The sequence below is a fragment of the Aureobasidium pullulans genome (genome assembly GCF_000721785.1).
Source record: "Aureobasidium pullulans EXF-150 unplaced genomic scaffold scaffold_38, whole genome shotgun sequence".
NCBI classification, from domain to species: domain Eukaryota; kingdom Fungi; phylum Ascomycota; class Dothideomycetes; order Dothideales; family Saccotheciaceae; genus Aureobasidium; species Aureobasidium pullulans.
Window position 1 is genome coordinate 1 of NW_021941058.1, and position 26091 is coordinate 26091.

General features: G+C 49.6%; 14 protein-coding genes across 14 annotated transcripts; 6 read left to right on the forward strand and 8 right to left on the reverse strand.

Annotated features, from left to right (window-relative positions):
* Window positions 1-2161: 2161 nt before the first annotated feature.
* Window positions 2162-4079, reverse strand: M438DRAFT_369781 (putative sugar transporter STL1; the record flags this gene model as incomplete). The annotated part of the gene is made up of 6 exons (XM_029908127.1): window positions 2162-2383; window positions 2445-2797; window positions 2893-3074; window positions 3130-3567; window positions 3620-3853; window positions 3915-4079. 6 exons carry the CDS (start codon window positions 4077-4079, stop codon window positions 2205-2207), a joined length of 1551 nt encoding a protein of 516 aa, XP_029755141.1. The 3' UTR covers window positions 2162-2204.
* Window positions 4080-4870: 791 nt separating this feature from the next.
* Window positions 4871-6016, forward strand: M438DRAFT_369782 (alpha/beta-hydrolase; the record flags this gene model as incomplete). The annotated part of the gene is made up of 1 exon (XM_029908128.1): window positions 4871-6016. One exon carries the CDS (start codon window positions 4871-4873, stop codon window positions 6014-6016), a length of 1146 nt encoding a protein of 381 aa, XP_029755142.1.
* A 715-nt stretch (window positions 6017-6731) lies between these two features.
* On the forward strand, window positions 6732-7756 carry M438DRAFT_284616 (alpha/beta-hydrolase; the record flags this gene model as incomplete). Its single annotated transcript, XM_029901472.1, has 2 exons — window positions 6732-7053; window positions 7158-7756. The coding sequence occupies 2 exons, from the start codon at window positions 6732-6734 to the stop codon at window positions 7754-7756; spliced, it is 921 nt and encodes a 306-aa protein (XP_029755143.1).
* Window positions 7757-8338: 582 nt separating this feature from the next.
* Window positions 8339-9007, reverse strand: M438DRAFT_284585 (uncharacterized protein; the record flags this gene model as incomplete). Its single annotated transcript, XM_029901469.1, has 1 exon — window positions 8339-9007. One exon carries the CDS (start codon window positions 9005-9007, stop codon window positions 8339-8341), a length of 669 nt encoding a protein of 222 aa, XP_029755144.1.
* A 1192-nt stretch (window positions 9008-10199) lies between these two features.
* On the forward strand, window positions 10200-11833 carry M438DRAFT_328925 (MFS general substrate transporter; the record flags this gene model as incomplete). Its single annotated transcript, XM_029903228.1, has 2 exons — window positions 10200-10475; window positions 10569-11833. Exons 1-2 carry the CDS (start codon window positions 10289-10291, stop codon window positions 11831-11833), a joined length of 1452 nt encoding a protein of 483 aa, XP_029755145.1. The 5' UTR covers window positions 10200-10288.
* Window positions 11834-11968: 135 nt separating this feature from the next.
* On the reverse strand, window positions 11969-13232 carry M438DRAFT_284657 (putative alpha-ketoglutarate-dependent 2,4-dichlorophenoxyacetate dioxygenase; the record flags this gene model as incomplete). The annotated part of the gene is made up of 7 exons (XM_029901475.1): window positions 11969-12110; window positions 12162-12217; window positions 12273-12495; window positions 12549-12712; window positions 12764-12842; window positions 12892-13064; window positions 13119-13232. 7 exons carry the CDS (start codon window positions 13230-13232, stop codon window positions 11969-11971), a joined length of 951 nt encoding a protein of 316 aa, XP_029755146.1.
* Window positions 13233-13659: 427 nt separating this feature from the next.
* On the reverse strand, window positions 13660-14861 carry M438DRAFT_350032 (uncharacterized protein). Its single transcript, XM_029906534.1, has 2 exons — window positions 14483-14861; window positions 13660-14411 (listed from the first exon to the last, which is right to left on the reverse strand). The coding sequence occupies exons 1-2, from the start codon at window positions 14773-14775 to the stop codon at window positions 13940-13942; spliced, it is 765 nt and encodes a 254-aa protein (XP_029755147.1). The 5' UTR covers window positions 14776-14861; the 3' UTR covers window positions 13660-13939.
* A 182-nt stretch (window positions 14862-15043) lies between these two features.
* On the reverse strand, window positions 15044-15903 carry M438DRAFT_154516 (uncharacterized protein). Its single transcript, XM_029898995.1, has 3 exons — window positions 15734-15903; window positions 15569-15709; window positions 15044-15519 (listed from the first exon to the last, which is right to left on the reverse strand). Exons 1-3 carry the CDS (start codon window positions 15821-15823, stop codon window positions 15184-15186), a joined length of 567 nt encoding a protein of 188 aa, XP_029755148.1. The 5' UTR covers window positions 15824-15903; the 3' UTR covers window positions 15044-15183.
* A 606-nt stretch (window positions 15904-16509) lies between these two features.
* Window positions 16510-16846, forward strand: M438DRAFT_350034 (uncharacterized protein). The gene is made up of 3 exons (XM_029906535.1): window positions 16510-16565; window positions 16617-16675; window positions 16730-16846. Exons 1-3 carry the CDS (start codon window positions 16528-16530, stop codon window positions 16813-16815), a joined length of 183 nt encoding a protein of 60 aa, XP_029755149.1. The 5' UTR covers window positions 16510-16527; the 3' UTR covers window positions 16816-16846.
* Window positions 16847-17776: 930 nt separating this feature from the next.
* Window positions 17777-18016, forward strand: M438DRAFT_239213 (uncharacterized protein; the record flags this gene model as incomplete). Its single annotated transcript, XM_029899503.1, has 1 exon — window positions 17777-18016. A coding segment is annotated over one exon (240 nt), but the record flags the coding sequence as incomplete, so codon positions are not given.
* Window positions 18017-18605: 589 nt separating this feature from the next.
* M438DRAFT_409824 (cytochrome P450) lies at window positions 18606-22211 on the reverse strand (the record flags this gene model as incomplete). The annotated part of the gene is made up of 9 exons (XM_029910042.1): window positions 21897-22211; window positions 21759-21846; window positions 21495-21627; window positions 21123-21442; window positions 20987-21057; window positions 20794-20869; window positions 20519-20738; window positions 20354-20435; window positions 18606-19762 (listed from the first exon to the last, which is right to left on the reverse strand). The coding sequence occupies exons 1-9, from the start codon at window positions 21952-21954 to the stop codon at window positions 18606-18608; spliced, it is 2205 nt and encodes a 734-aa protein (XP_029755151.1). The 5' UTR covers window positions 21955-22211.
* Window positions 21957-23121, forward strand: M438DRAFT_400828 (putative dihydrodipicolinate synthase; the record flags this gene model as incomplete). The annotated part of the gene is made up of 6 exons (XM_029909489.1): window positions 21957-22004; window positions 22056-22249; window positions 22300-22402; window positions 22450-22562; window positions 22614-22903; window positions 22952-23121. 6 exons carry the CDS (start codon window positions 21957-21959, stop codon window positions 23119-23121), a joined length of 918 nt encoding a protein of 305 aa, XP_029755152.1.
* Window positions 23122-23209: 88 nt separating this feature from the next.
* Window positions 23210-24592, reverse strand: M438DRAFT_409826 (uncharacterized protein; the record flags this gene model as incomplete). Its single annotated transcript, XM_029910043.1, has 1 exon — window positions 23210-24592. The coding sequence occupies one exon, from the start codon at window positions 24590-24592 to the stop codon at window positions 23471-23473; it is 1122 nt and encodes a 373-aa protein (XP_029755153.1). The 3' UTR covers window positions 23210-23470.
* On the reverse strand, window positions 24592-26031 carry M438DRAFT_350037 (uncharacterized protein). Its single transcript, XM_029906536.1, has one exon. It carries the CDS (start codon window positions 25537-25539, stop codon window positions 24880-24882), a length of 660 nt encoding a protein of 219 aa, XP_029755154.1. The 5' UTR covers window positions 25540-26031; the 3' UTR covers window positions 24592-24879.
* Window positions 26032-26091: the final 60 nt, after the last annotated feature.

Consider the following 26091-nt stretch of genomic DNA (forward strand, 5'->3'; position numbering starts at 1 on the left):
AAGGTTACGAGGAATCTAGTTATAGGGAGCTAGGGCCGAGGGTCGAGGAGTAGGGGCTTCGATAGTTATAAAGTATCGGCGGCGGTTCTCGAGTTCTTACAAATACTTAGTATAGGCGTAGAAGTCCCTATTAGGAATGTCGCCTAAAACTATCATAAGTTATTACTTAAGTTCCTTAGATAAGGTAGCTTCGAGGATTATAGGTAGAGCGTTATTATGCATTCTAGATTTAAGGGTAAGGCGGTAGAATTCGGCAAAGAACTGTCTAAACTCCTAGTTCTTTTAACGAAGGGCAAGAAGGTTATTCTAGGCATTATAGGCGCGGTTCTAGTCTCCGAAAGCTCTTTCGAGAACTTATAGTCCTTCTTCGTAATCCTTAAGGGTATAAATACTATTATAGATGTAAGGTTAAATGTGCAAGTAGGCGCGGCCTTCAAGACGGCTAGATAGGTAGGCAAGATAAGACTAGGTAGTAGGGAAGCGATCGTAGTTAACGCTCATTTTTTCTCTAATCTTAGAGGCAAAGACGTCGAATTAGGAGCGGTCTCCCTAAAACTTTTTAGGGTTAGGTATCTTTTCGGAACAGCTAATCGAAGACTCGGGAGTAGGAGAAGTAAGCGTAGGCGTTCGACTATAAAGTACTACGTTATCCTTAATATTAGGAGTTATAGGATCTAAGGTGGCGGGGGTATTAACCGTAGGCAGGGCAGCTTTAATAGCTTTAGCCTCTAAGTAGTAGGCCTAGGCTTCATTTTTAAGAGCATTTTCTATTCGAGTAATAGCGTAGATCTCGTTTATAGAAGAGCATTTAAGCTCTTCGCGAACCTTCTTAAGTTTAGAGGACTAGTAGGCCTATATAGTCTAGCTAGACTCTTTTTCATAGTAGGTCTGTTTAAGTTCCTAGTAGGTTTAGCTAAGTTCGTAGGTAAGAGAGGCATTCTCCTAATGTAGCGATATGTTTTCGGATTCCTAGGAGTCGGCTAAGTAATATACGTTAGTTAGGAACTTATACTATAGGTTAGGATAGTCGTAGACATATTAAATAAAAACCTCGAGGTTATCTAGGAGGATAGGAGGCGTTAGGCGCGAGGTCATTATAGGGTAGTTAGCGCGATAGGCGCGCTACGTAGGTATATAAGGTCTACGTAATGTTAAGGGGCGAAGTTAGGAATAGGTAACAGTACGTAGATACGGGTCTAAGCTATATAACGAGACGTAGACAAGGAGATAAAGAGGTAATAGGGAGGAGTTATAGAAGGTAGTAAGTAGTCTTAGCAACTCCGCACGGCCGCTTAGCAAGCGGCCGGCTAAGGTTAGGGTTACCCTAGCGGCTAGGGGTCATGGTTAGGTGTAACTAGATAGCTAACTATGACACTTAGGGAGATAACTCTATAGAAGGTATAGATGTCTTAGGTAACGCTATAGAAGAGACTCTTAGAATAGGAGAATAGCGTAATCTTAATACTTCTTAAGTATTAGATAAATAGAATATAGTAAGAATATAGTATAATAGAGAGCTTAAGGTTATTAATAGGAACATTATAAAGATAGATTACTTACTTTAGTTAAAGTGTACTAGATACCTATAGCATCTTACTAGAAGTAACTTTAAATATCTCTTATATAGTAGTTAGCTCCTAGATAAAGACGAATAAGAACTATAGCATATTTTAAGACTTATTAACTTACTAGTTAAGAAATGCGTTACTAGTCTATTAACACTTAATTAGGAAACCTATAGATAGCTAAGAAGTGTAAAAATGTCTAAGGTTAATATTAGACCGCTTATAAGACTATAAAACCCTAATTCTTAGCTTTAGTATACTACCTATTAGAAGAGATTTATCTACTACATCTTAAGGATTATATAAAGTTATAATAAGCATAATAGTAGAAACGTCATCTAATAGTATAGACGTTATTAGTAAAGCTATAGTAGAGAAGTATTACGTAATAGTTCTAGTAGCGATAGCAACGATAGTAGTGCCTAAAGTAACGACAGTTCTAGTAGTAATAATAATTAAAGTCTCGACGTTCCCGCATGGGCTAGCTAAACCTCTCCTTCGCCGGGGCATAGTAAAGCAAAAAATAAGTAAGACTAAACTCATGATTTTAGTCTGTTGCGTACTTTATAAGGTCCTACCTTAGTGTACTACACTATCTTACGTCTTCGTTATATCTCGGTACTTACGGTTGCGGAACCATTAGATCTTCTCGACAGTCGAGACTCCCATCTTTTCCATCTCGGTAGAGGGCCTGGGGAATTCCTTGCCATACGGCATGACTCTAGCTCTGCGTTGAGCAATCTCCCTCTCTAGTCGCTCGCGAACCTCGGGCGATCTTGCGAACAGCGCATCAATCTCCTCAAGGGTCTTTCCAGTCGCTGTCAAGAACGGTTAGCAAGGTGTCGCACGGGAGAGCGAAGACGGCGGACCATGACTTACTCTCAGGACACAGGAAGTAAACGTATGCAGCAGCCAGGAAGCAGCACAACAGTGGCCAGATGAAGATCTTGGGGCCGACAGCATTGATGCCGGTACCACCTCCAAAGACCATGACGAAAGTCGAGAACCATTCACCTGCAGCTCCAAGACTGCCGGCAACGTGTCGGTACTTTAGTGGCGCAATCTCTGGTCCGTAGACCCAGCAAGTGCCGAGCCAACCAAAGGCAAAGACGACTTCGTACAGGATGATGATTGCGACAGCGGCCCAGTTGGTGGCAGCAGAAGACTTGTTCGCTGGCAGTGTCGTAAGAACGATGTAGATAAGCATGCAGACGCCACAGCCAAGGGCGGACCTGGTTTCAAAAGGGTCAGCGACGGTATTCGTAGAGGTGACAAGCAACAGGGCATGTGGAAGTGCCTGCGAGATAGCATTCCAGTTGAGACTCACCAGATCATCATAGCGCGACGCCCAACTTTTTCAATGTACCAGATGGGAGGATACGATGCGACAGCAAAGCATGTATTCAAAACACCCGCGAGTATACCAGACAGAAGCGGCGAGTAGTTGAGGTTTGTGAAGATCTGCGTAGAGAAGTAGACCAACATGTTGATACCGAGGAATTGTTGTGCCTGAGCTTGTCAATACACGGTCTCGAACGAGAGAATAGCAAGGACATGAACATACCCAATTGATCAAGAAGGATGTACGCAGACGACGACCGAATTGCAGCTCAGTGTTGTCCCAGAACAATGTAACGATGCTGATCTTTCCGGTCTCATCCTCCTCTTCAAGCGAAGCCATGATCTCAGCCTTGACTGCTTGTACTGATTGATGACCAACTGGCAACATGTGCAGACGAGCCAAGACTTTGTCACCTTGCGCTTCACGGCCTCGAGCGTAGTACCAACGAGGAGTATCTGGCAGCATGAAGAGGAGAATGGCGGAAAAGTTTGCGAAGCAGGCCTGCAGTGCCAAAGGAATGCGCCAAAGCCATGGGTGTCTGTCGAGACCTTGCACGAATCCGAGATCGATCCAGTATGCAAGAGCGACACCGGTGATAAGAAGAGCGAGTTGGTACGAAACTTCGGGTCCACGCTCGCTGGCCTCGAGGGACATCTCGGCCTATTTGGCAGGTAAGTCATTGCGTGAACCGATGAACGACACAACTACTTACCATATAAGTAGGAACAGCACTGGCGATACAACCAATACCAGCCCCAGTGACGATACGACCAACGATCATCTGGCCGACAGAGTAGGTAGAAGCCTGAAGAAGTGCGCCGATATTGATGAGGAGACATCCAAGTAGAATTGTGCCCTTTCTACCAATCTGCATGCCGAAGAAACTGACACAGAGCGACATGACTCCTGCCGCGAGGTTGTAGACAGAAGCGATGACAGGGATGATCTGTCAGAGAGAACAAAAGTCAGACAGTGAGTCATGGTGTTCTGCGAGGAAGATCACTCACAAAAGCTCCTTGAGGGTTGCCGATGGCCGCACGAAACTGGGGCGTCTCTTGGATGCCACCGAGAACTCCAGCATCCCAGCCATAAAGCATGAAGGCAGAACCACAAGCCGCACTCATGATTCTGTAGAGCGTCTTGCCCTGAATCTTGTCGAGAGAGCCCGCCATGACTTGTCAAGATAGAAGTGTAGATGAAGATGTATCGAGATGAATCAAGATGAATCGAGATGAAACAATGGATCTCCCTGGGGCGGATGTCGTATATATAATCATCTTTCTTTGTGTCGTCGATCCGGTCTCGCCCAAAGTCCAGCATGAACATGCTTCTTCCGGGATGGTCGCAAGTCACGACGTATCGGAACGTCCGCTCTGAGCGATGGGCGTAAGGTTATCGTTCACCCACATTGCACGTGTAGTGATGCGGGGATCTGGGGTGTTCTGGGGAAGTTCAGGAGCCAGATTCCGCGCAGAGAGAGGCCAGATGTCGCGTAGAGTTGTGGTTGTAGCTGATACAGCGAGTTCTGCCCGAAGCTGCTCCTCAAAGCTGTTGATCAGTCGCCACAAAGCTCTGTACCTCAAGCCATGGCGCATGCTTTCACAAAGCTTATCCTGGAACCGAAAAACATGGCGCCGATTCGGCGGGACTTGGAGCAGAGACGGGCGCGGACGGTGTGTGATCGATCAACCTTGTTTGATTGTCTTGTGCGGGCGGACGACTTTGGTGATTTGAAGCGCAGCAGCTGTTGCGAACTGCAGGCGCGGGATAGTCAAGCGCGGCGATCGCCGAGACACATCATTGCCGGCGACGACAGCGTTCGATGCGGGGTATAGACTTGTAGAAGGCGGGGTCAGGGACGGTCTGTCGCTGTGACGGCGGCACCCTGAAGGTCACTCATCATCTCATCTTTCGGATGACCATCGACTTCCTCAAACCTACTTCTATCTTTCACCTGTTAAAGATGTCTTCAAAAATCCGTCCCTTCAAGGTCGACATTCCAGATGATGAAGTGGAGCGCTACTATCGCAAGATTAAAGACACACGAGTTCCTACACAAGACATCGTACCTAGAGCAGGTACAGATTATGGCTTCACCACCGAGTGGGCAACGGAGTTGTATCAAATCTGGACAGACAAGTACGACTGGCGCGAGCAAGAGAAGGAGATCAACCAATGGAATCACTTCTTGACCGACGTGGAAGACTTTACAATTCACTTCATTCATCATCGATCAGAGAATTCTGATGCCATCCCTCTTTTGCTTGTGCATGGCTGGCCGGGGTCCTTTTACGAGTTCAGCCAAGTGATCAACAAGTTGAGCTCCAACTCTACATCACCCTCGTTTCACTGCGTCGTACCAAGCCTTCCTGGTTTCGGATGGTCGAGCGGGCCACCTAAGGGCTGGACATTACAACAAACTGCTCGACTCTTTCACACATTGATGCAACGTCTCGGCTACGAGAAATTCTGTGTTCAGACCGGCGACTGGGGTCACTGGATCGGACGCGAACTTGGTGCAAACTACTCCGACTCTTGCAAAGTCGTGCACTTCAACTTCGCACCCGCACCTCTGCCGGAGAATGTTAACTTAACAGCTCGCGAGAAGGAAGTGCAAGGTAGAGTCGATGACTGGCTGGAGAACCACATGGGATACGCCATCATGATGCGTACACGACCTCATACAATCGGCTGGATGCTACAAGACAACCCAGTCGGCATCATGGTCTGGCTTGGGGAAAAGTACAACGAAGCCGCTGACCCGGAAAAACAGAAGTCTTTGGAGTGGAAGAAGCATATCCTAACCACGGTCTCGATCTACTACTTCAGCAATTGCATCATGACCTCGAGTCTACCATATTACGAGAACATCAGACACGAGAACTTTGCAGCTTTTGCCATGAAGCCAGAGAATAGAATCAAAGCACCATTCGGATACACGAGCTTCTACTGGGACACGGAGCCCAGCTCTCAAAGGGCAGTCGAGAGAACGGGCAATTTGGTTTTCTATCGCGAAAGAAACGACGGTGGGCATTTTGCATGTCTTGAATGTCCTGATGGTATTGTGGAAGACCTCAGGGAGATTGTCACGGAGCATTGGAACAAGTAAAGTGTAGCGGTTCTGAATACTGGAAGTAAACGATTTCCACTTTGTCGCAATACTGTTCATGTTGACTCCTTGTTGGTTTGATCTTTTGAATTTATCTCGGTACTTAGGACGGTAGGCCCCAATAACAGTCCGCGAGGAACGTCGACAACGATAGTCGCGTGGGCGTCCTTCTCGTGCTGAGCTGTAGGACAAGGTTTCTCGTCAATATTGCTGCAGGGTTATGGAACCATGAATAGCACCATCGCACGGTGGACCAAGCGGGCTTGATTGTGATGAGTGAGTATGTATCAGGTGACAGGGGGGGTTTCTCCAGACAAACTTCAAGCGATTGCCAGACCTGGCATGCCGTAAGACGGTAATCTGGTATGTCGGGTGGGAAAGTGCATGGCGAAAAGACGGAGAAAAGGAGATTCGTCGGAGGAAGCTTGCAGATACCCCAGGGACAAAGCGCTACAAATCTCCTAATCGAACAACGAGATGCGCCACATTCCAGTCCGGGGCCATGCAAGCATGCAAGTGATGGACGGACCGGCGTCCCCGCCTTTTGAAATCAACCCCGCATGTTCGATCCGACGGACACGGACCCCGCAGATGATCGGGATGCCGAAAAAGCGATGGTGTCATTGCGACAAGTTTTGTATATGTTGCGCCCATCGACAGGAGCACACCGACATGATGCCACCACCTTCCGCCTTCATCCCGAAAGACGTACAACATGCCTTCTCTCAATCCGACGCACATTGACGACGAGCGATGGCAGCACGGCTTTGCCTTTGTCGATGAGGCCAGGGAAGTCAGGATTCATTACATCGACTGCCCTCCCGAGGGAAAGCAAGAGAGAGGCACCGTTCTGCTGATCCACGGCTACCCAAACACCTCCTACCAATGGCGACATGTCATCACCCCCATCTCGAACGCTGGCTACAGAGTGATTGCGCCAGACTACCGCGGCGCCGGCGACTCTTCGCATCCACGATCTGGCTACGACAAGGTCACCGTCGCCGACGATCTCTACAAGGTCGTCCATGACCATCTTGGTACGTGTCGCAAGCGCCGCCCGTCCCTTCCCCTCTTCTCTGTCCTTCTCAACCCCTCTCTCGGGCTCTCTCCACGCGCACCGACTGACTGACACCCTGCGCAGCCATCACATCCAAGATCCACGTCGTCGGTCAAGACATCGGCGGCATGATCGCCCACGCATACGCCGCAAGCCACCCAGACCACACCCGCTCCGTCATGTGGGGCGAATGTCCCCTCCCTGGCTCGACGCCCTACGAATCCGGCTTCAAGAACTCGCCTGGCATGTGGCACTTCACCTTCCAACAACAACTCGACCTGCCCGAGATGCTCACTCAAGGGAAAGAGAAGATCTACATCAAACACTTCTACGACCGCCTCTGCTTCAACCCGGCCGGCATCGGTCCAAGAGATGTCGACCATTACGGCGCCAGCTTCTGTCAACCGGGCGCCATGAGAGCTGGCTTTGACTTGTACCGCGCTTTCCCCCAGGACGCCAAAGACAACCAAGCCATGTTGAAAAGAGATGGACAGCTGAACATTCCTTCGGCTGCGCTGAGCGGCGAGATGAGTCTGCTGAGAGAAGTCGCCATGGACCAGACAAAGGAGTTCTATACACAAGCCGCCGAGGTCATTGTGGCTAGGAGTGGACACTGGACTGCTGAGGAGAACCCCGCCAGTTTCGTCGAGGGTGTTGTATCGTTCATCAAGAAGCATGATTAGTAAAGCTCAATGAATGTTATGATTACACTCACTGCTACAAGAGTCTGCGCGTTGAGTACATCCGCCGTGAAAGGAAGACGTGAGCGTCCTTGTGATGTACAATACAAAGTGGTCGGCCCCAACGCTCCAAAGTCAACGCCCTCCGGTTCCACGCCCTCCATCGCTTCAGATAATGCGAATGCGAACCACAAGCTGCACGGTCGTGCCCAATGCGCTTATCCATCCAGCCCGAAGAATGCTCAAGAGGAAGACGAGATACGAACTCAGACGGGTGTTCTGTGAGCTTCGGTCCCGGCTTCCACGGTTCACGCAAGCCAGTCAGGCCTCACAAGAGCTCAATAAGATCAGCAACAATATTCTTACAAGAGAATCAGTCGACCGTTATCTTTCTACAGATACAGATGCATACACCGCAAAACCAATTCGTTTCCCAACTCTGCACCCTCCTGTCGCACAACTCTTTCCATCAATCATCCTCTATCTGAGCCTGGCTCCATGCTACGTTTTTATGAATCTGACAGGGCCGTCATGAATTGCTGACCATCCTGTTCTTCTCGCAAAGCTTAGTCCATGCGTTTGAATCTAGACATCCTGACCAGCAGTGGTGACAATCCCTCGAACGGGAGGTGCAGGACCACCAAGTCCGAGAGAAGTCAGAAGAGCAACGAGCTCAGGAGATAGGTCCTCGAGAAGGCCCGGAGCTTGACGCTTCTTGACATCTTGGCCGACGGTGGTGATAACGTCATCAACCGGATGAGCAAGACCACCGAGACCAAGGGAAGTCAGTAGAGCAACGAGTTCGGGACACAAGTCCTCGAGAAGATCAGGTGCCTGACGTTTCTTCACATCTTTGCCAGGGGTGTCAGCAATGTCTCCAACTGGTGGGGAGAGACCAACTAGGCCCAGGCGGTCGAGCAAATCGACGAGTCCAGGAGATAGATCTTCGAAAAGGCCAGGTTCTCGACGCTTCTTGACGTCCTTACCGAGAGTATCGACGATATTACCGACAGGATGCGAGAGACCAGTCAGGCCGAGGCGATTGAGCAGGTCGACGAGCTCTGGTAAGAGGTCCTGGACCAGACTCTGGCGCTTCTTGACATCGATCCCAGCAGTGCTGATGATGTCTCCGAATGATGAGGCAAGGCCGCCGAGACCGAGGGATGTAAGAGGAGCAACAACCTCTAGAGAGAGGTCTTGGGAAAGTCCAGGAGCTGCAGCAGCGTCTGTGCCGGGGAAGAGGTTCTCTGACATGGGAGCAGCCATGGCAGTGAAGGCAATGGAGATAAGCAAAGGCTGTGGAGAATCTCGTCTTGATAGATCTGAGAAGAAGTGGAGGAAGATAGTGTGAAGGATTGGGATTGAATGGCTTGGGAGACGAGCTGATTGTGATGATGGGAGGATAGAAGGGTAGAAGGGTTGGGATTGCTTCTAATCTTATTTCAGGTTTTCATACTCAGCAGTCGGACGTGGCCTATCAATCTGCTCCCCCTCACTCCTCAAGCTACATTGGCGAGCGATGCCCCTAGTGCGTGATGCCGCTCAAGTTCACACTCGAAGATATTTCTAGGATCTTCTGTATGCGCGTGTACGTGATTGATCGAGATTGATGGCGTTTACTCATTGCAGGAAGGCTTAGAAAAGATAGCAATGGTGTCCAATTGCTCTCCGTCATTGGAAGTCCATGGTCGTCGGTCTCGACTCGACGGCGTGATCGCCAACAGCATGAATCGGAAACGTGCTGCCCCCTGCATAGATCTCTGTCATACACTGCTCTGTCCTCGAGTCTCTGCAGCAGTATCTATGCTGCCATCTACGCCCTTAGTAGCAGTGCTTGTCAAAACGTGCTTGCATTTCTCTGACTTTTGCTCCTTCCTGTTGATCACACAATCTGCAGGAATCATTGACCTACCAATCGTGCTTCGACCATCGCATGGAAGATGAGCACCTCCATACGGTTCCTTTGCGGGTCTTGCAGCTGAGAGCTGGCGCCTCTCTTCTTTCAAGTCTAGTCTCGCCGTCCTGAATCACGGTACAGGCTGTCATAGCACGACACCGACGACATCGGCACCTTGTTACGTTTTTCGTGACCGAGAATAGGTAGCTAGAGCTTGAGACTCGTGATGCTGACTCTCAAGATCGGGGTCGATACTCCGACGGCCAGAGCGGGCCTTCTTCTCAAACTTGGAGGCCGAAGTGGTCGTTTTGAATCCAGGCCACTGGCTACGTTTGTGATCATGAGACTTTCGTATGGATATCTGGATTTTTTCTCCACTCGGCTTACAAGCGACAATACAATGCTTGACCAACTCTTCCTCATGTGGTTCGCAGAGTTCAACACTGCCGCTGGCTGGCTCGAGGACCCTGTGCCACGTGCTCCCCCACCCCATGACAGACACATCCTCGGCTGTCGGCCAACGTTGTACAGCAACCTTTGTCACCATATCGCTCATCAAGTATTGACAGATCAAACATTGAACGAAACACGACGTATACATAGGTAGACGAAACGTCCGACGGTCTATCGCAGCGAAGATGACCACGTCAAACATCCCTAGAGAAGCAATAGAGCTACGGGCTGAATTAAGAACCCGGGATGACAGAAGTGACTATGCTAGTGTCCAGGACACTGACCTTAGAGCTCCAGGAGAAGTGACTTCGAGCAGAAAGAAGAAGGCTCTTGTACTCTTTGGGTCCGCCCTGTTACAGCTACCGATCTGGGGTGAGTATTCCTTCGAGCCTGCGACCTTGACAACCAGTACTTTTACACTGCCTTCCTTCAGGTTCAACGAATACTAAGGCTGTTTCGTTGCAGGCTTCGCGATGAGCTATGGTATCTTCCAAGAATACTATCTCACACACCAGACCCTAAGTGGAAACTACGACTTGACTGGAATCATCGGCATGACCTCAAACGGAGTCATGTATCTGTCGATGCCTCTGCTCTTTGCACTGTTTACCAAGCGATGGGCGAAGTTTCGCCAGACTGCCATGCTGAGTGGTACTATCCTTGCTTGCTTGAGCTTCTTGCTGTCGAGCTTTAGCACCCAAGTCTGGCATCTGGTTGCGACACAAGGTGTTCTTGCTTCCTTCGGATCTGCCCTTGTCTTCAGTCCAATGACTTTGTCGCTTGGCGAATGGTACAAGACAGATCATCGCGCCTTGGCTTATGGAGTCACTCTGTCTTGCAAAAACATTGTTGGCTCCGTGTGCCCGTTCCTGTTCTCCAGCCTTTTGGGTCGATACAAATTCAGTTCAACGGTGAGGATCTGGGCCCTTATCACTGCGGGCACGAGTCTGTTCACAATTTTCCTTATTCCGACTCATCCCTCAGCTTTGCTTGCTGTAGTGAGCGATCTTACTGAGGGGGCGAATGAAGGAGGGGACGCAGGGCCACCCCGAGCGCGCAAGATACCCTGGCATTTTTTGCGACACGGCACGATCTACATATACAGTATTGCCATCATACTGCAGTCCGCTGCCTACGGAATACCACAAACTTACCTCAACACATACGCTAGCGAAGTGGCTCTGCTCTCGCATACTTCTGCAATAATCTTGCTTACGCTGTTCAACATTCCGGGTATTGCGTCTTCCTCCTTCTTCGGCTACCTCAGCGACAACAAACATTCCACCTTTTCTGCGACAACAGTAGCCTGCATCTCGGCAATGAGCTCAGGATTGAGCGCCATTCTCTTGTGGGGACTGAATACTCAAGGCAGCCTGACGACGCTGATACTCTTCTCGATCACGTTTGGGTTCTTCGCCGGTGGATACAGTGCAACGTGGGGTGGACTCATCAACGATCTGGAGCTCGAAGCAAGACGATCGAATGAAGCCATCGACTCAGGCATGGTGTATGGCGTGTTAAATGGTGCAAGAGGAGTCGGGTACATTGTTGGTGGCTTGATCGGTGTGCCGTTGTTGCAGGCCGGTACCGAGAGATATGTCCAGCTTGTCAAGGGTGATTTCGGAGTACAATCGAGCTATGGACCGCTGATTATGCTCACGGGGGTGGCTTCCTGCTTTGGAGGCTGCAGTGTCTTACTGAATATGAAGCACCTAAGGGTACGTCGTTAGAGGTGTCGAAACAGGAATTGAGATGAACACAGAATATTTGCCAAAACAGCTCTTGAACTTTTTACGGCAGTGCACTACAACGATCAGGACCCTGTAGCAGCCAAAGGTCAAACATTTTAGGGGCTAAATTTGGATCTACTTTGCAAGGCTATTCAATTCCCCATTGCCCTGAGACGTGACACCGAATGCAAATGGACCATCGTCAACGACGGTCGAACGTCTAACATCTCTTGCTGACATGCCTTCTAGGTAAGGATTTGAACGATGCATCGACTGCCTGTTTGCAGCAGTCAGAAATTATGCTCAATGTGAATCGCGACGGGCATACCTGTTATCCCACCAAACCACATCTCCTCCTGACAGCCACTCCATACTGAAGACGTACTATAGCTAGTGTCAGCTCGATGTGATGGAATTCAGAGCCAGCATGCGACCTCACCTTGGATTGAGTGCAGTGATCAATCAATCGCCAGATCAGCTCTTGGCTCTCTCCGAAAGAGCGACCGATGATGCACTTCGCGTGAGCAGCAAGGTACAATGTTTTGCGCCCGTCTGGGGCTGTTTGGACGAGTCGATGATATGCTGGGGGCTTCAAAGCCTTTTCTCGATCTGTGGGGCTGCCGTAGATGATCGGACTTGCAAGTTTGCGGGAGTGCCAAAGACTTCGACGGGTCAGTAACAGGACGATATGAGAAGCCAAGAAGCATATTCTTACTCATGCTCGACTATGAGATCCTCTAACTCGTCTTTCAGGTCTTGTGGAAGATCCGAGTATGCTCGACGTGTATCTGCAAAGTGAGTATAGCACCCGCCAGTGACAGCGTCACCATGACTAAGTAGAAGAGAATACTTTGAGCGTTGTTGATGATAGGTTGAGTCCTATGGTGGTCAGCAACTTGTCCATGAAAGCGCGTCGTACTTCTTGTTTACAGTGTGCCAGAGGGCATTGTCCATACTATGATGCCATCGACGACTGTTAGACTTGACAAGCGATCCATCAAGCTCGATGCTGCTTTTCGTCAGCAAGCAGCACATTCTGAATACAGAGTTACACTGACTTTCCAACATCGAAAAGCAAAGATTCACCGACACGGTCGTTCTCACGACCGTAGAAAAACGGGTTGACTTCAAGTTTGTCACCTAGCTGCTTAGAGAAGGCAATATGTCCAGCGTTATCGAGCCCGGTCTCCCGGAAGATGAAGACTGCGTATCTGTCTTGTAAGTTGACAAGCTGTTTGCATGCTAGTCAGTCTTTCGCTTCTTTGATTGTAATTTTCTTCCTTACCTGCCCCACTACGTCATTGGAAATGGGTTTCTTCCAGTCGACACCAAATACTTCAGCACCGAAGACAGACCCTCCAGCTACTAAGACAGGCACTACTGTAAGACCACCAATCATCTCGACATCCTCGCCACGAAGTCTGAGAGATCCAGGCTCAAGAGCCGCCGTGTTCAAGTAAACTCGTGTAAGTGATTCGAACATCTTGGTCCTGCCAGGTGTCGAAGTCGTTCAAGAGTAAGGTTCGAGGCGCTCCCACATGATAAGGAATTGACATATGTCATGAATACATGCTACTTGTACAATATCCATTGTAGCGTCCTAGCTCATGCGGACTACATTGCGATAGAAGTGATAAGGGTGAGCGATAAGGAAGAGTCGGACGGCGTTGAAGCCGGTATCGCCGCATCATCGTATCGGGTGGTCCGCCGACAAAGCCGACGAACACGTTACGACCAGTTGTCAAGGCCCACCGCTGTACGCTTTTACTCACACATCACCTGTACGGCCAAAAATCACGACAGAACGATACTCCTGAAATCATGGCTGACAACAACGTCATTCTGATCACCGCTGGGCCATATCAATTCCTTGCCAAGTTTGAAGAGGAGGCCCCGAAGACTGTAGCGACTTTCCAAAAACTACTTCCCTACTGCCAGAAGATCATTCACGTTCGCTGGAGCGGCGAAGCTGTTTGGATACCTCTCGGTGAGGCAGATTTCGAACTCGAGTTTGAGAATCACACTGCGCCACTGTACCGGAATACCTAGTATTCGGTCAGGGCGAGGAAAGCGCCCGTCAACCTTTGCATTGGCCCCTTGAATCACTCATGCCTCGTCCTCACCCCACCGAGTCGTCCTGAGCTCTGTCCACTTGATGCCATTCTCATCCGTTCGCTGAGATACCGGCTCGGCCAGCTTTCGCTGCGCCATGGCATTTCGCAGAAGAGACTTCCCGTTCGGACTTTTCATCGTCTCCAACGAAATTGAATTTCGCTCTCCATCGATGATTGCGTCTCCTAACCTTCGACGCCAAAGATCAGACTGACCCTGGGCCCCGTTCTCTCCAGTAGTATCGGTCACGGGCCAGTGTATACCCCATCTCACCTCGATGACATGAATTTCATCATACAGTCCTTCGGTCCGTGCCTCAGGGAGGGCGACATCCACGGTCAGATCATTGTTAGCCATAGTGATCATCACCGTGCCGGCGTATCGCAATGCATCACATAGCGACGTAACGCTCGATTGAACGCTTGGCTCGTCGACAAAACAACATTTGGTCTGGATGCGGAAGAGTCTACCAATGAGAAGGTCAGATCTTGAAGAGCTTTGAGCTTCGTTGCTCATACGCTGGGGAATTCAACGTACATAGTTTGCTTTTCTGTATTTCTTTCCGACCCGTTACATAACACTTTGACATGCTTCTGTAACTCGTGCAGATCATCCGGATGGTAAGAACTGTCTCCCAGCCTCAAGTCCTGCAGAACCATGTTGGTAGGTCTGTCGAGACTCAGATCGAAATCCACGGCCTGTTCGTCAGAGTTTGATGTCGACTTGTGCGTGCCGCGGACGCGCAGAACAGGTGATGGAGTTCCACCAATGGCTCTCATGACTCTAAGGACCCAAGTCTCGGTCGACGCCGAAGCTGACCCTGACTGCATGATTACTATGCTTTGAAAATCTTGAGCGTTTTGAGATCAACGGTGCGAGAGTTGGTTGAAGGGTGCCAAAGACTCCTTTTTCGCAGTCAAATGGGACGGTAGTCCAGGAAGGCGGCATCGGGTTTTAATGTTTGCAATGGCTGCAGAACCCGCAGGATTCTCGATGACGTCAAGGCCTTAGCATAATTTGGCCAAGCGCCTTGCACGATCTTGCCCTATTAAATACGCTTATCGGTCAAATACTATTATCTGACGTGTAGAACTCAGGGTCGAGGGTCAAATGGTCTCATTAAGAATCGTTGTCATACAGCTATGTACTTGTGATTCGGACCCAGACAAATCAGCACATGCCAGTTTTCTATTCAAGTCAAAGCAGCGACTATTTAAAGAATTGAGAACAGAAACAGTCTAGCAAGTTCCGTTCGCATAGGCCGGAAGCTCACTTCCCGAATGTTCCAAGCCAGCCTGGTATGAGGCACGCGTACCCGCATCATCGATACCATCGGTAACAATGCCATTCTGTCCGAAGGCTACGCACATTGAGTTGACACTTTGTAACAACTGTGCCCATCTTGTGATACTGATCGTGGATCCTGAGCAAGTATTGTCGCAATAGAAAGCTTTGCAAGTTCCATACTCGGCTTCATGACAATACCCAGGATTGGCGTAAAGTGAGCCGGCACTCGAAGCGATTTCAGAGATCAGTATACTGCAGTCATCCTGCAGAGGGTGCGAATTACCAGGCTATCACAGTCAGCTAGCGCACTACACTATGCATGAAGTTCGATCATACCCCTAAACAGTGTACTGCGTCCGCTCGCTTTTCCAGGGCCGAGTTTTCTGGAGCTCGTATGGGCGTTTTGACCGCCTTTGCCTCGGTCACCCGGTCGACAATGCGGTAAGAGAAGCCGTTTGATCTCAAATTGTACGGGATGTCGCCCTCGGACGTGATGCTGATGTCTGCAGAAGCTGGCTGGTTGACTGGCGTACAAGACCCCGGTGGGCAAAACGCAAAAAGCGTGACTGCGAAAACGGAAACGGTCTTCATCGTGGGAAATAGGCGAGGATGAAAGTCGCGCAGCCAGTGGCACAGAAAAATATGCCGGAGAGTTCTGGCTTGTTACTCATGGCAAGATGAATACTTAGCTTTTTGAAGAGGCTTAGACTCTCTGAATTCTCAATTGACATTTGGTGTTTTTGTTGGGTGTTGGAATTTCAGTTGGGTGTTGGAACTCTAGTTGGACATAGGATGCTCGTTTGGTTCTCGAATCTTTCGTATGACAGTCTGATGCCGATCCTACATCGAATGCTGTATGATGTTGAGCTCTTAGTCGGACAATAGACCTTCTTTCGGATTGAATTCCTGATTGGACGTTTGCATCTGGGTTGGATGTTGGGTTCTCGGTTGGATGTTGGGTTCTCAGTTGGATGTTGGGTTTTCGGTTGTGTTGGGTTTTCGGTTGGATGTTAGGTTTTCGGTTGGATGTTTGATTTTCGGTTGGATGTTGGATGTTGGATGTTGGATGTTGGATGTTGGATGTTGGGTGTTAGGTGTTGGGTGTTGGGTGTTTGGTGTTGGGTGTTTGGTGTTGCATTCAATTTCGATCTCGAGATACGCTGGCCACGACTGAGTATATTATCATTTAAGAGGCGGGCTGAAGTCTGCCTGAAATCGGCTCATACTACGATCACGCCTCTGGAATCATGTTATTCCTTTCTTTGCTCGCAGCATCGGGACTCGGCCTTCTGACTATGGTCCTTGGAGATGATGTCAATGGTTGTTACAATTAGTATGTACAGTCCCTAGGGACGGACAGAATGGGATACTGATCTTGACGTAGCGCTTCACCCAGCACAGGATTGCCAGGAAACATCTGTCGCTGCCCTGACGGCTTTTCAAGTAGGCGTCTTCCAGCTTGATACTGTGACAGTGGACTGACTTCATTTCCTCAAGAGACCCAGCCAGGCGAGACATGTTGGAGAAACGACAATGACCCGGAATGCAGCAATCCTCTGGTTGAGATAGCATGTATCTCCTAGAGTACATCTCTTTCTGAACAGACCTCAGGCAATTCTGTAGCATTATGTGTCATTTGGATTCGCAAAGATCAAGTCTTGACTCAAGGAAGCTCTATATTGTTCCGCTTGTGATCCACTGTCTTTGTTGAACGTAGCGTCAAGATTCGTGCGTCGAGCAAAGCCTCGGCCTGCTCTCCTCGGGTTGAGTCTACGGCCGAAGTTGAAATAAGGTTTCCACTGATCCCTACGGCTTGCAGCCGGACCGAGCACTTACTGTGCAAAGTCCGGATGGCCACGGCTAGCGGATACGACCGATCGAGTTGAGGCCTTGGCGCGTTGCCACATGACCAGATCGTCACTTGATCCACTGAATCCTTCGAGAGGGAGTGTCGATGTGCGATACTTAGGCTTGCATGGACGCAGGCCGAGAATGTTTGTCTGCAGCTTCAATCGTACGACAAACTTATTCACCGACAGACCGTCACTCTCTAGCAACCCTTGCACCTGTACGACTCATGTATTCTCGAAATTTCTTTCTAGATGGGGCAGACGTGAGTTCTTATGATCGAAGACCACAACGTCCGCAAACATTGAAGTCTCCAAGCTTTCGAAGCCGGGTCTTATCCCGCCAACCTTGTTCCCAGAACCGACACTTGAGAACACCGCTGATTTAGAAGCCTGGCCATCCCAAGACTGGTTATTCGACAAATCTGACTCCCAGTCCTTCTCGTCTTCAGGGCTCTCTGCGATTGACCAGGGCTTCGGACACATTCCCTCAGCCGTCAGCGTACCCCTGAATGCATTCGCCACAAGTAGCGCATGCCTTGACATGGCTAGATTTGGTGAAAATTCTTTCTCATCTTCAACCCTCATGGATTCAGCGGATGTCGAGTTCCCCGAGTCCGCGAGCAGACTTGGCGCAGCAGAAGTATACACTTCAGATCCTGTGTGTGGAGCAGGACTTGAGCCGGTCCACCCCCACAACTTCGAAGATGCCTGGCTCGTAGAGTTACGAGTAGCTCAGAATCTCCCTTGGAAATCCATTGCCGACCACTTCCAGACGCGCTTTGGCCGGAGATATTCGGTCTCGGCGTTACAGATGCGATTTTGTCGCATGCGCCGGCGTCAATCTACTAATGTATGCGAACCTGACTTGCTTGCTCTCCTTGACGCGCATGACTATTGGGAGACAAAGCGATGGCACATCATCAGTGAGAAAGTACGTGAATAAGCTTGAGAAATTTGCGTCCGGTCACTCATCATATTATAGATGAATGGTCTCGATTGCTCGAAAATTTGGACGCCAAAGGCATGTTCAAGTGCATGGCAGAGACTAACTTCGAAATCTGAGGTCGATAACAGACGCGACGTGACTGCTCCTACTACGGCAGAATGAGTGGCAGTAAGACCTCTACGGTACAATTCCTACCCTCATGAGTTGTATCATTGAACCGTGCAAGCTAATTATATCCTCGTCGTCTGCCTAGATTTCCAGGAGGATATAGAGTGGCAAAGGTGCTGGTAAGGTAGAGAAGATATCTCGAGCCATATCGGCTGCTTCAGATTCGAGTCGGACAGAACTATCAGTGATCGACGTCTTACTGTCAGTTATGCGCAATATGAAGGAGGGAGTGAAGTTCCTCGTTAGACCGTTTTTGGGCCGCGAATCACGTGCAAATAGCCTTTCTTGGCGATGATCCTACGGACGAGCAGACAAAGGTGAAGTCAAGTGGACGTTGGCAAAATTCATACATTCACCAAAACAAAATGAAAGACATCATCGAGGAAAAGATGTATTTATGTCAAGTGATCTAAGGATAATGCGAGTCATCCCACTCCATGTCCTCCTCATCATCGCCACCAAACTGCTCATCTTCATCAGGATCAAATTCGACATCATCATCAGAATCGAAAGCATCTTCAGGAAGGTAGAACTCAGGAGGCGGCAAGAAATCAGAGTGATCATCAAGATCAGCAGGGTCGATACCAGCACTAGCACCACGTCTCACAGGCAAAGGAGGAGGCATCTCATCAGTAGCAGCGGGTCTGGGTGGCGACAGTCGACCAGCAAGACGCCTGAGGTGGATGATAAGATCGGTGTAGCGGCGGTGCCATATAACAGCTGATTCAAAGCCAGGCGAGGTGTTTGTGATGCCACGAATAATCCAGTCAATATTCCAGCGAGCAGTGTTCCTGTCGCCAATGTTGTTAGCAATCTGGAATTCAGCCTCCTGAATCATAGAGACGTGAATATCTGCTGCGAGACTGGCGCCCGTGATATGTTGAGTTACAAATTCGATGACTTGAGTGAAGTGCGGGTTTGAAGGGCCAACGGCGGTCTCGAGGTCTTTCAGAGCGGTAGCAAATTCGGGAATCATGTTTTGGAGTTCAGTGCGACGGATGATAGCAATGATCATTTCAGGAGAAGGATTGTTGTTGCTGTCACTTGACCAGGCTGCAGGAAGAGAACCGTCAGAAACAGGAATTGCGGGTGTTTGAAGGGCAGGAGAAGGCAATGGGGTGTCATAAGGACCAACACCGTCGCGGGCATCAATATGAGCAGGACCAGCCTGAACCGGAGGTGTCCTACCAAGGACCTCGTTGGCGATACGGTCAAGTTCGACACAGTTGGGGTGAGGTCTGGTGATGTTAGCGGGGGTCTCGTAGACGAAGTTGCACTCACCCAAGGGTTGATTGAAGGGACATCCAAGGTTCAAGATCTCAGGAGCACCTACTCCACCACACAGAGGGCAGTTTGGGTATTGCCTCTCGAACCAGCACATCTTACCTGAACAATGTTCTGAAGCTTTGTGTTTGGTCAAAGTGGTGTAAGTATTCCTTGTAGATGGGTCTCGAGACGCTGAATTTGGATGCTGCTGTCGACTAGAGGTGGAGAATGCACTGTTATGTATAGACCGACTCAGAGGCTGTTTTCCAGTCACCACCTGAGAGTCAACAATGCAATGTTCTGGATGACAAATAGCTGACAATCGAGCTCAAAGAATCACAAAAAGCATGAACGGATGCAAAGGATAGAAAAAGAAATCGTATTACAATGTCTCAATGGACAAAGGACCAAAGCTCAATGCTTTGTGCATTGTGATTGTCGTATTCAACGACGCATCTGCTCGCGAAGATTGGCGAAGCCATGTTGTGGAAGTAGTTGAGCTCGAGTCTAAAGCAAGATGTCAGGTCCGTATAGCTTGTGCTGTTAAGGTCATGTCAAATCAATGTAACCAGACCAGAGATCCGCAATCTATAGCCTTTCATAATGATACCATCTAGTGATCGAGCAGTACACACACATCTGGAAATGATCAAACGTAGCGAAGTGACAGCAGTAGTGTTGATCTGGTATGAAAAGTACGACTCTGCTGACTACAACAGCCCCAAAGCCTGAGGCATATGCGATGTAACGGCACATCCTATCACGCGACAAAATTGATTTTCCAAGTCGTCAGCTCAAGCTCCACCGCTCCACCATTGTGGTGGTCTGCCTTCGATCAAGGTTACGGACAAGGAAGATCTATGCTGCGTCTCTGAACCTTCACAGGCATACTCTCGATTCTCAAAACACCTTTTCTGACGATGACGCCAAACTCGCCAGGACCCTTCGTAGGTTTCCACTCATATTCGGTCAGCTAAAAAATGTGTAAGCACATCGGAGGAGAAATTTGTGCACATCGGTCTGTTTGAGCCTGGCAGCAGTCTGGTTCAAACTTACCTTCGATACGAAGATAGCAAGCTCTAGAAGCGCGACTTTTCGTCCGAGACACTTGGAAACACCAGATCCGGAGTTGAGCTCAAGGACGTTATTCCTGTTTGCCAGACTTTCTGGCTGGGTTTCACCCAGTCTTTGGCTCGTCATCCATCGAGATGGCTCGTATTCGTCCGGATTGGCGCCGAACACTTCACGATCCCTCATCGCCGCGCCTAAGCATATGCTGGACTCGAGATCAGCGGAGGACAGCAGTGAAAGTCATGGCAGAGAATCCTTACCCAATAAGCGTGCCGCCTGGGACTTTGTACTCCGGATAGCCTTTGGGCGGCGTAACCTTTTCTCTAGAGTGGAGCGCTGGAGGACAGAGCCGTAGAGACTCATCTCTCAGTGCCGAGAACCATTAATATTCTTTCCTTTTTAGCGACGAAGCAAATCCACCAGCGAGCTCTTGTTTGACACAGTTTTGTGTACTTTGCGGCTGTAACAGGAACCTCCCGCCTAGATGCGCAATAGCTGGAGCTGTCACCGCGGAACTAGCTATCCTGGTGAGATGTAAGCCCCACTGAGATTATGCATAGAAGCCATCGGAAATGGGTTAAAGACTCACATCTGGACGTTGAGATTATCAGCTATCTGCTCAGCGTTTAGGTCTGTAGCCTGGAGACCAGATATGATGTCGGCATGAGTAATTTTCAAAGAGGTCGTCGTCATAGACGGAGCGTACATCGTCCCAGCAAGACGATCGGTGGCAGTCTTTTTGACAGTGGCGAGTGTCTTGCCAAAGGCAACATATTGATCGAGCTTCAGCAAGGCGGAAGGGTCTCCGATACAGATTCGAATCCATGGAAACATTGTCATCACCATGAATCCAAGTTGACCCTTAGAGACAGTGCGACTGATAACTCGAACATCTGATTCGGCCAGGTTCTGGCGGGTTTGTCAGCAATCTTCTCTCAGCATCGGATCTATGCCGTCTAACCTGTCCGAAGGCCATGTTACTGAAGGCTTGTATGGAGAATCTCTCAGCGATCTGTGCGAGATCAACTTCTGCAACGCCTTGGTCGGCTCGATCAATGTGATCGTCTAGAACCTTTCCCAAGTGATTCTCGGCACTGTAACGCAGGCTTTCCATCACATCGAAATCGTTGTACGCAGGAGACAGTATCTTTCGGCGGTGTTCGTGGCGTCCCATATCCGTTAGAGTCGTCACATTGGGTTCGTGGAATGGTTTAGGGTTACATACCATCCAGACCTTGGGCTGCCGAACTTCTTGCTATCCAGTCGGCGAATAAGATCAGCGTCAGATGTTGAGAGCCGGTTAGGCCCGATGCCTGCGTGGATGTAAGTAAGAGCAAACAAGAAGGATGAATGTGGGACTTACGAATTATTCTCCCCCATCTCCTATGCGAGTGCTCTAGCCATTCGTAGAAGCCGCCCATATATGCCAGGCCAATGGCAAAGAAGACAAGCCGGCGAACGAAGACCCAGGGTGATGGCTGAGGCGCCTCCACGAGAGCAGATCACAACCATCTAACATCAGACAGTCCCCGTATGCGCAGGACCTTTAGGCGAAGCAGTCCATCTGAGTCGTGATGAAAGAGCAACACTTATACGCTGTACGCGACAAGCCCTTGACAAGCAAGGCTTTGAGTCGGTACCAATTGTTGCAGGTGTGGGAGGTTCAAGTACACGCGAGACTGTCCAGTTGGCTCGGGACGCCGCAAGTGCTGGAGCGTAAGTGCACAAGCTGGAGCTCTGGTGACTGGTCGCTGAAAAAGAGAAAGAGCTGTAGGAATGATCATCCCACCAGCATACTATGCTGCTACTTTGCAACAGGATTCGTCGCAGATTGAGCAATACTACATCGACATATGTAGACTGTCGCCCGTAAGTCTGCAGAGATCGTGACTTCGTGCTTGAACTGACCTAATTAGATTCCACTGCTGCTGTACAATTTCCCAACTAATTCTGCTGGCCAAGATCTTTCGGCAAAGTCAATAATCAGAATCATTGAGAATTCGCCAAATCTCTGCGGGTTGAAGTTGACGTGAGATATAAGCATGCTTCTGATGTTCACCAACAAGCTGATGTCTGACAGATGTCCTGGACGGATGGACAAACTGGAGCAGGTCACTGCTCTGGTGAAGACTAATCCAGAGTTTCTGATCTTGGACGGAGTCATGCATGATCTACCTGCCTGGAAGGAGTTCGGCGGGCATGGCACTGTCAGCGGTATCTCCAATATCGCCCCCTCCTCTACGGTCAGACTTTGGAATCTCTGTTGCGTGGAGAACCCATCTCTCGAGCAGCAGAAGGAGCTTCGAGAAGTACTTAACGTACTGAGTAAGGTTGATACGGTTGTGATGCCATTAGGAGTCAGAGGATTAAGTGCGTACAGTGATCAAATTCGAGGCACTGATGCTGACTTTGTGGAAGAATACGTGCTTGGGTATCTGCACGGATACGGTAGAGGTCCCAGAAGACCTTTGTTAGCCTTGGATGAAATGAGCGGCAAAGCAGTGACAGATGTGCTTGATGAGCTTTTGAGACAGGAGAACAGGTATGAGGAAGAAGTTATGACTTCTGAATCGTGGACCACAGCATGAGTTACCAGTGCTTACTTTGACGCTGCAAGCAAAGTTGGTCAATCATTCTGGCAGCCATGTATCGTAATCAAATCCACTCCAGCCATTTCCACAATCCTCGAGTCTGTCTTGTGGTACCTGCCATGCCCGTAACACCTCGCTCAATGGGATGTAGCCATTCTCCGAGTGGAACTTAGGTTGAGCTTGGCCATGTTGCACTCCGAGATGTAGCTCAATCTCTCCGAGTCCCTCGCAATTTGATTCATAGATCAGAAGCAATTGCTTGATTTTGGGCATCTTTAGCGCAGCGTGACCGATACAAGTAAAGAGCTCATCGAAGTAACTGGTTGCAAAAACTTGCTCGAAAGATTCAGTGTTGTGATATTCCAGCCCATGGCCAGATGGCGTGAACCAAGGTATGGCACGTAACTCCAGAACTTCGAGATACTGCCAACTCAATGAAGATTTGTGCGGTGCTTTGAAGGGGAAAGAAAAGCTCGGTCGAGACCTCCATGCCTTCCACACATAGTCTCTGAAGATGCGATAAAGTTCTACGCAATGATGCGGATAAAGCGTCCACTTGTGTCTTAGTGGGTGGCGGAGTTTCGTCTTGACAGTAGCCTGACGGGTCAGGGGGCCAATCCCAGTCGAATTCCAAGACTCGGAGACTGGCAGGCGGTCGAGCTAGATTCTGTGACACAGAGTCTCGCATTTGGCACTGCATATCACACTGCTCAGGTCGGAAACCATAGTTTCCGCCCAACTCCAGTCTTTCCAACGCTTGACCGCCGCATGACGCTGCTATTCGTAGGGCTGCAGAGAGCGAGATGCCATTGTTGTTGTCTTCAAAACGCGTGGAAAAGCTCAGCGACACAACAAATTGTACGGTGGACAAGTGACAATCCTCGGGTAGTTCTGCGCGATAAGGGAGGCTACGGCAGTCAATTTCTTCGTTAATTTCACGTTCTTCGTTGTCCAGATCCCCTTTCTCTGCTTGAAAAACGATGCTCAATGAAAGTTTTCTCTTTTGCTTGGTCCAGGTCGAGAGATGGTTGAACAACTGAGACATGCCCTTGGTGACTGCGAGATCATTTTCCCGTGTGAATACATAATCATCAATGTACTCTGCTTCTTCGTCTTCATCTCCGTCTCCGTCGTCCAGGAATCGCGGTACAGCAACTCTATAGCGGATATCGCGAAGAAAATCACGCCGAGCGAGTTGCCAATTTTCTGGTTCACTGGTCAACCTTTCGAGATCAGCGAAGCGAAGTCCACGCTTTTTGTACTGCTTGCCACTTCGAGAAGTGACGACTTCAATACCAGAAGGACTGAGTAGAGTGACTGACGACCATATCTGCCGTTCAAAGGCGGCTTGCCAATATTTGTTGACAAGTGTGTAGTCGGTGAGCTTGACTTGCGACTCCTTCTCCGGGAGGGCGCATACATGCTCCACGATAAGAGCTAAGATCTCTTGTGGCAAGTAGGTAGCCATGGCAAATGTCGACGGGCGGGCCTGTTCGTCCGAGTATGTGAGAGTGGGTCGGTGGGGAAGGTTGCAAAGGACGATCGGTGATGCGGGTAGCAAAGTTGCAAAATCGCTGCGACGGTGCGACCACAGAATCTACGGATTTTCTATCGCTTTTCTTTGAGTGTGGTGACTCAGACCCAGGAAGCTACGAGACCGCATGAGTTAATATCGTCTCGAGACAGCGAAGTCGTCCACGCGACCCGCTTAACTTCATTGCCTGATTGCACGCGGACACATCTCAACACCGCTTCCTAGGTATCGCCACCCGTCATCGCCTTCAGTTCTTCGTCAGTCGGTGTATCTTGCTTCTCAATCTGCCCCATGATCTTCTCCAGTTGCTCTTTCTGCTCGCTCGTCGCTGTCCAGTTCGGCAATGCTCCCGTAATCTTGCCAAGACCATCTTGAAGCGCCTCTTCAGACTTGAGCCATGGTCCATGGAGTGCGCCAACAGCCGAGCCTATACCGCTTCCCAATCCTCCGACAACAAGAGTCCCCACACCTCCAACCAGAGCTCCGGTCAAGGTGCCGACTAACGTGCCTAACCCGACGCCAATGATCGAGCCGACACCACCACCAGCGAGCAGGCCTTGGAAGCCACCAGAACTGAGGAACTTTGCCGTCTTTCCCAATGACTCGGCTTCTTTTGATTTGGCGAGGGCTTCGTCCAGCAATCGTTGTCGTTCTTCTGGATCTCCTGCGTCGGCGGCAGCTTGTGTGAGCTCCTTGGAGTGTTTCTGAAGCTCGAGAGCCTTTTTTGCTGCCTTTGAAGACTCTTTGTTGACTTCTTCCTTGCTAGGTACGTCTCCTTGCGGATCTTTTGCAGTTTTGTTGTTCGAAGATGTAGGTTCCTTGTGCTTTTGAGCGCCGTCAGATCCAGCAGGTCCACGGGTGTTTTTCTCATCAGTCGACATCTTGATGTCTCAATGCCTGGGAGGATCCTGCTCTGGGTGCTGGAGAAAGCGATGTCTGGCAGAAAGACGAGTTCCCTTCGCTGGAGAGAAACACGGCTTGTTATGCAAGATGATCCGCGAATGACGTAGATTGAGCACTGCCTTGGATCAGGTACGTGGACTGCAAGAGTCGTACTTTCGTACTGCTTTTCCCCTCTCACAGTGACATCCTCTATAGCAGTGTTAAATCATCGTCACATCCCGTGGTAGATTGTGGTAGATCGCGAAGGAGCGACTCATGCTGTGCAAAGGACTCCGGGTCCTGGGACAAGAAGCAAATCTCTTCGAGCCTTCGCGATCAGCTCGCAGTCACGTCGACAAGATCCATCTCGCAAGTGATTCATCATCTGAACTGGAGTTTGCTGCGCACAGTCGTGGAGCAGAAAGTGTCGCAAAGGAAGTTGCGGCAGGTCTTGTCGCGCCTCCACAAATTGCGCCCGAACAACATTCACGATTGCGGGCAGAGCAAACCTGACGTTCGTTACAATTGCCGTCTTGCATCGATTGCGAATG

What these genes read in the sequence shown, in the direction of transcription:
- M438DRAFT_350034 (XM_029906535.1), top strand. Translation starts at nt 16,528, where the DNA reads ATGGTCCTTGGAGATGATGTCAATGGTTGTTACAATTA. An exon ending in GTCAATGGTTGTTACAATTA is followed by an intron (nt 16,566 to 16,616) that starts GTATGTACAGTC and finishes ATCTTGACGTAG; the next exon opens with CGCTTCACCCAGCACAGGAT. An exon ending in CTGCCCTGACGGCTTTTCAA is followed by an intron (nt 16,676 to 16,729) that starts GTAGGCGTCTTC and finishes CATTTCCTCAAG; the next exon opens with AGACCCAGCCAGGCGAGACA.
- M438DRAFT_350037 (XM_029906536.1), bottom strand. Translation starts at nt 25,539, where the DNA reads ATGTCGACTGATGAGAAAAACACCCGTGGACCTGCTGGATCTGACGGC.
- M438DRAFT_154516 (XM_029898995.1), bottom strand. Translation starts at nt 15,823, where the DNA reads ATGAAGACCGTTTCCGTTTTCGCAGTCACGCTTTTTGCGTTTTGCCCA. An exon ending in ACCAGCCAGCTTCTGCAGAC is followed by an intron (nt 15,710 to 15,733) that starts ATCAGCATCACG and finishes TCCGAGGGCGAC; the next exon opens with ATCCCGTACAATTTGAGATC. An exon ending in ACGCAGTACACTGTTTAGGG is followed by an intron (nt 15,520 to 15,568) that starts GTATGATCGAAC and finishes TGACTGTGATAG; the next exon opens with CCTGGTAATTCGCACCCTCT.
- M438DRAFT_350032 (XM_029906534.1), bottom strand. Translation starts at nt 14,775, where the DNA reads ATGCAGTCAGGGTCAGCTTCGGCGTCGACCGAGACTTGGGTCCTTAGA. An exon ending in AATACAGAAAAGCAAACTAT is followed by an intron (nt 14,412 to 14,482) that starts GTACGTTGAATT and finishes TCTCATTGGTAG; the next exon opens with ACTCTTCCGCATCCAGACCA.